Genomic DNA, 6,604 nt, shown 5'->3' on the forward strand with positions numbered 1-6,604 from the left:
ATGTTTCAAGGGCGAGACAGTGAATGGTGAATGGCGACAGAACTCCGGGGTTTCGATGGTTGGGATAAGGTTTGCAGTTTACTGCAGAACCCGAGCCTTAGTGCTTTGAGGTAGTCACAGCCTCCAGGGTTTCAATGGTTACTATGCAACTCACTGTGAAGAACTTGACCCTCCATCCGATGCCTTATTTGTTTTATCCTGCTCTCGGTCTCGGGGAGCGACATTTTTAATTTGTTTTTCAAGCTCAACAGTTTTATTTTATAGCCATTATTGCCACTACGAGTTTTTACTTGGGCTCACTGCCAGCGGTTGGAAGGCATTGTTTTTACTAGAGGCTTTTTACCACGATGGTTCCGGTTGTTTACGGCTACGGTGAAAGAGCTTTACCAGCCGATCTCCGAGATACTGGGAGGTTTCAACAGGGGTCAGCGGACTAGAAAGGGTTTTGCTTGGTTTCCTTGGAACGGTTTCTTGCTACCAACGACTTTTGGTGACTGAATGGAAGAGGACCTCATTGACTATTCCTCTGACTCCTTGACCCCAACAAACATCTGGGTCGAAGACAAAAAGTCGTTAAAAGCTGGGGAAGAACCGGAGAACAACAGTCTACCGGCTACGCAGGTTGTGGAACTCTCCTCTTTAATGGATGATATGGAGGTATCTCTCTAGGGTTTGGGTAATTCACGATTGGCTACTGCCATTTTTTATGGGTTGTTTTGTCTGGGTGGGGGCTCCGATTCACCATTCCTCTCCATCAGAACTTTAATCCTGGTCTTAGGCACAGTTGAGTATTGCTTTTACTCAAGGTAGTGTTGGCGTATCTGCGATGGGTTTTAGTGGTTCAGTCCTAGAAGTGAGGGGCATTTCGCTTCCCCATCTCGGTATCCTCGGTACTACACCCGAGGGATCCTCCCACCAGGTCTCTGCTACTGCTCATCCCTCAGGCTTCTTTGACGGTATCTCCAGACAAGATACAGTTCTGGAAGAAAATAGATCCTCGGATTCAGACGAGAACCCACAAGCTTAAGGCGTTCCCTCAGACCAGCTAAAAAAATCAGGGGAAAGGAAAAAATAAAAACAAGCAAAAGTTCAGGAACGCGACCATTGTCTTGTGTTTGGGGCTGGAATTAAAATGGCACAAGTGGCTCTAATGGAGAGCACTGTACTAGTTGGCCGGGTTCACGGCAGAAAATACACCCCTGCTCGTCTAAGGAAATGGACTATGGAAGTCTGGGGGAACTTAATGGTGCAACTCCCTGGAGTCATCACTCTGTCTAAGGGGTGTTTTGCGCTCATCTTCCCGCAACTGGAACCAGTGGATTGGGTCTTGATGAGGTACTGGCATATTGAAATGACTCCAGTCCTGCTTAAGCGGTGGACACCGCTCTTTGATCCTGAGAAAGAAAACATGGGAGCTGGTCCGATTTGGGTTTGCCTTCCTGACCTTTCGCTCCAATTTTGGGCTGAGGACATATTTCGGTGTATTGGAGATGACATGGGGGTGTATCTTGACCATGACAAGGCATACCAGGATACTAGATGCATGGCATTAGCTAGAATTCTGGTGTACCTTGACACCATAGAGGGCCTGGTGGAGAGCTATCTACTTCAGATGGGAGAGATCACCAGGAGACAGATTCTCGATTACGAGGGCATCCCTTTTCGTTGTAGGCGGTGTCATGAGGTGGGACATCTATACAAAGACTGCCCCATGCTGTCTGGGAAGCAGTAGGAACCTCTAAGGTCTCTGGTTCGGCAAGTACTCAAATGATGGAGGCAGATTTTCTTCTGTAGGCGGACCCTCCTAAGGCTTCTGGGCCACGAAAGCACGATTTTGGGGTGTCATCATCGTAACCGGACTCTGTGACCTCAGTGACACCTCTCACCAGAGCTCGGGCTAGAGAATCAACTTTCTCGAGTACTCCTCCTCCTCCTCCTCTATTTTCAAATGAATGTCTGATATCTCATATTGCTTCTGCATCTATGTTTTTGTCTGTTTGGTTACTGAGGTTAGCAAGATGTGTTCCCCTATTTTCCCTGTGTTATCAGCCCCTCCCCCTCCCCTCAGTACAAACCCCTCTACTATCCCGATTCCACCCTCTCCGACTCTCAGAGGCAGCCTGACCTCTAGTGGTTCTCACTGCTATTACCTTCGCTCCCTCCCTGCCTCTTAGGCCCTTGCCTTCGGATTGGATGAGGATCCCCTCCCTTCCATCCCCTTGAAACCCCCCAGAGGCAAAAAATCCCATCTTTCTAAAGCCATTAAGAGGGTTGGCATCGAAGTGGCTTCGGGCATACAAACCCCCATTGATTGGGTCCTTAGAGAAAAGGGAAACCCTAAAAAAGTTACCCCATGAAGTGTCTCTCCTTCAACTATAGGGGCCTGGCCAACCCAGACAAAAAACTGGCTCTAAAGAGGTTATGTAACTCAGAGAGATTAGATGTCATTTTTTTGCAAGAAACTCTGGGGGAAGGGAGCCTGGTTAACATAATGCTCATGAAATTCCTTCTGGACTGGGTTTTCCACTTCTTGGATGTTCGAGGGCATTTGGGTGGCTGCACCATGGGATTTAATAAAAGATCAATAAAATTTCACAATGTATGGGGTGGCGAGGGTTACCTGGGTGCTGACATTACTTCCTTGGATTTCAATCTCCCTCTCAGGCTCGTCAACATTTATGGGCCCTGCCATAACAGGGAATTGTTCTGGGGTAGACTACTGGAGGCCGATTTCATGAAAACTAAAAATTTGATCATTGGGGGAGATTTAAATTTCTCCCTTGGGCTGGCAGAATCCTGGGGCAACAAAGTACAAAGTGATCCCCTATCGGCATTTTTTGAAAACTTGATGGATTCCCATGACCTTTTGAACATTGATTCAGCTAAGCTTATGCCGACTTGGAGGAACAGAAGGATTGGGGGAGGATGCATTGGCCAGAAGGCTAGACCACTTTATGATAAAGGCCCCTCTACTATCCAGATTGGATCGTTTTCGCCAGTGGGTGGGTTCGGGAGGGATATCAGACCATTCTCCAATTTTTTTGGAGATAGGGATGACAATCTCAAACCCCAGGCACCTTTTAAATTCAACTTGACATGGCTCTTTAAAGCAGAATTTCACAAAATAGTCAGTGACTCTTGGATACACTGTAGGTCGGGCAACCGAATCTCCTCGATTGAGGTAATTGAAAATAATTTGGCCTGCCTAAAAACAAAAACCATTGATTGGGCAAAGAACAAACAACGAAAGGATGAGGTTGATCTTCGAAGGATTGAAGAAGACCTCAAATTTTTGGAAGCCTCTAGGCTTACTAGTTTTGTTTCGACTCAAACGAAGGCATAATTAATCCATCTAGAATCAGAGAAGATTAGACTCTTGAGACAGAAAGAGGAGTCTTGGCGTTCAAAGAGCAGAGCAGAGCATTATGGCTAAAATCTGGTGATGAGAACTCCAAGTTTTTTCAACAATATTCTCGAGGGAGAAAGTCTATCAACACCATTTGGGAGCTGCATGATCAAGAAGGCAGGGAGGCTAACACCTTCAATCAGCTGGATGATATGGGTGTTCGACATTTTTCAAATATATACAAGGCCCCAAGGGGTGTCACCCTCCTTGACATTATCCGCATTGTTGAGGCACTCCCTAGATTTGTCGAGCCAGAAGAGGTGGAGGCCTTAATTGCACCGGTTTCACAGGGGGAACTTGAAGCAGTGCTGAAATGTTTCAAAAAAGATAAAAGCCCGGGGCTGGATGGGTGGCCGGTGGAATTCTATAGCACCTTCATTGAGCTAATTGGGCCAGATCTTCTTAAGGCTATTGAGGAATGCAGAACCACAAGCAGAATGTATGAGGGGTTTAATGCGACTTTCCTGGCCCTCATCCCAAAAATTGAAAAACCCCTTACCTTTGATGATTATCGACCAATCTCCCTCTGCAACAACATCTACAAAATCATATCCAAAACCATCGCCCTCCGTGTTAAACCTATCCTCTCTAGGATGATCTCCAAGGAACAATTTGCTTTCCTCAGTCATCGATAGATTCATGAAGCTATAGGGACTGCCTAGGAAGGCCTCCACTCGATCAAAAAATAGAACAAAAAGTCCATCATTCTAAAGATTGATCTCTCCAAAGCCTTTGATTGGGCTAGTTGGTCCTACCTGTAGCTCATCCTCACTCATATCGGCTTCCCCCACTCCTTTATCTCCTGGATTATGTGTTGCTTCTCTTTTGCCTCCTATAGTATCCTTATCAATGGTGCAGCCTCTAGTTTTTTTCATGCTAAGTGTGGTCTGAGACAAGGATGCCCTCCCCCCCCTTTTTCTTCTAACCATGGAAGGTCTAAGCAGATTGATAAAAATTCCCGTGGGACTAGTGATCTAGGGGGAGTCCAGATATCGGATATGATTACTAGTCACATCTTTTGTTTGTTGATGATGTACTTATATTTCTAAATGGTTCGTCTCGTGACTCATATGTTTTCAAGAACATACTATATCTCTTTTTCAAAGCAACCGGTATGGAACCAAATTATGGGAAATCCATGATCATTTTTTTGACCTGTCTCCAAAACAAGGAAAGGTACATGACCCAACAATTTGCTTTTGTCAGACAAGAGCTGGATGCTGGCCTAAAATACCTAGGGTTCAGACTGAAACCAAATGGTTATCACATCACTGATTGGGCCTGGCTTATTGCAAAAAATGAAAGCAGAATAAACATCTAGCAACAACGTTGGCTCTCCAGGGCAGGCATGCTCACTCTGATAAAATCGGTGCTTGAGGCCATTTCGGTATACTGGATGACTCTTGCTTGGATCCCAAAAGGTATTCTCAACATGATACAAAAAATATGTTGTAGATTCTTATGGCAGGATTAGAATGCGGGGAGGACTTTTGCCTGGGTCCACCGAGACAAGCTTAGGAAGCCTAAAAATCTAGGAGGTTGGGTTTAAAAGACCTACAGTCCTTTGCAATGGCTCTCGTTGCAAAGATGGGCTAGAAATTAATCAAGTCTGAAAGCCTATGGCAAGAGGTAATTTATTTCAAATACATCCACCCCCTCTCAATTATGGATTGGATTTGCAGACCCAATATATCTTTTACTGGTGCCTCCATCATCTGGAAGGAAATCTCCCAATCTTTCAGTATTATCAAGAATGGGTTAGGATCGAAAATTGGAAACGATACATAGGTGCGTTTAGGCACGAATGCCTGGAACGGTTGTGGTAATGTCCATATCCTACCAAGGGCCCTTCGACTTTTTCTCTCAGGGACAGGTATCACAAAGATTGCCCAAATTGTTGTTGCAGGATTTGACCTTTGGGTGCCTTAGCGATGGCTAGATCACAAAGAATTGAACATTTTGGATAGATGGAACAGGGTCTGGAATCGATTCATTAGGGCACTGGAGGAAGCCAATATCAGGTTAACAGAGAAAGAGGACGAGCTCATCTGGGCCACTGTCCCTCATGGGTGATACTCCCCAAAAGCAGGCTATGCGGCTCTTATGACAACCCAGGAAAATGGCATAATCAGCTGGTGGTGGCGCCACCTTTGGAAACTAAAAGCCCCCCCGAAATCAAAGTTGTTCATGTGGTGTATTCTCACAAACAAAGCCCCAACTGAAATAAACCTCATGAAATAGGCTTTTCATAGTCCCTCCAGATGCTGCTTCTGCAAATCCAATGCTGAAGACACGAACCATCTCTTCCTCCTCTGCCCAGTTATGGCACAGTTTTGGTCCTCTATAATTTCTTCCCTAAACTTAAAGACCATTTGGTTTGGTCAAAATTTCGAGGAAGCATGGCACCATTGGTGGTTTGAGGCTCCTACCCAAAAAGACAGAAATCTTCCCTTGATTGTTTGTTGGGGCATTTGGTTAAACAGGAACCGACTGATCTTCCAGGATGCTCCGATCAACTGGTTAGCCACCTGTATCAACTCTGTAGCCATTTTCAATCTGATTCTAGACATCCCAGACAACAAACCGCCTCGGGTCATCACTCCAAAACTCTTCGATAATAGTTTCTCGTGGGGTTATTTTGATCGCTTTGCCCAAGATGAGGGTTGTGTGGGGGGGAGCTGTCCTTCACATCAATGAGTACCTGTCTTTCAGAATCAAAGTGGATCTTGGCAGGGGAACAAAGAATTTTGCCGAGCTTCACAGTTTAAAACACCTTCTACTTTTCGCGCAAGAACACAATTGTCAAACTATTCAGACCTTTGGAGATTCACAACTTGTTATAAATTGGATAAATGATGCATATCATTGTCACTTGCACACACTCAGGGACACACTGGATGATGTCATTACTCTAAAATCACAATTTGATTTTATTATATGCTCTCATATATATAGGGAAAGGAATGAGATCGTTGATCGTCTATCCAAAGAGGCCGCGCAGTTGAACATGGGTCAATGGTTAATTCAGGAATTCAGAGATGGTGATTTCTATCAGTTTTTCCACTGTCCATTCATCGAGATGAATGGGAATCACTCGGAATGATCACCTCGATCATTCCATGGTTTTTTTCTTATCTCATTATCAGTTTTTGGACACTTCTATGTTTTAAAGTTATCACTGTTGTTTTTAATTTACTC

General features: G+C 44.9%; 1 protein-coding gene across 1 annotated transcript; it reads left to right on the forward strand.

Moving 5' to 3' along the window:
* The first annotated feature begins 1,132 nt into the window (after positions 1-1,132).
* On the forward strand, positions 1,133-1,732 carry LOC149244787 (uncharacterized). The gene has a single exon (XM_089371640.1). It carries the CDS (start codon positions 1,133-1,135, stop codon positions 1,730-1,732), a length of 600 nt encoding a protein of 199 aa, XP_089227766.1.
* Positions 1,733-6,604: the final 4,872 nt, after the last annotated feature.

The sequence above is a fragment of the Pinus tabuliformis genome, chromosome 8 (assembly GCF_031772625.1).
Source record: "Pinus tabuliformis cultivar Carrire ecotype Pingquan chromosome 8, CPIR1, whole genome shotgun sequence".
Lineage (NCBI taxonomy): Eukaryota > Viridiplantae > Streptophyta > Pinopsida > Pinales > Pinaceae > Pinus > Pinus tabuliformis.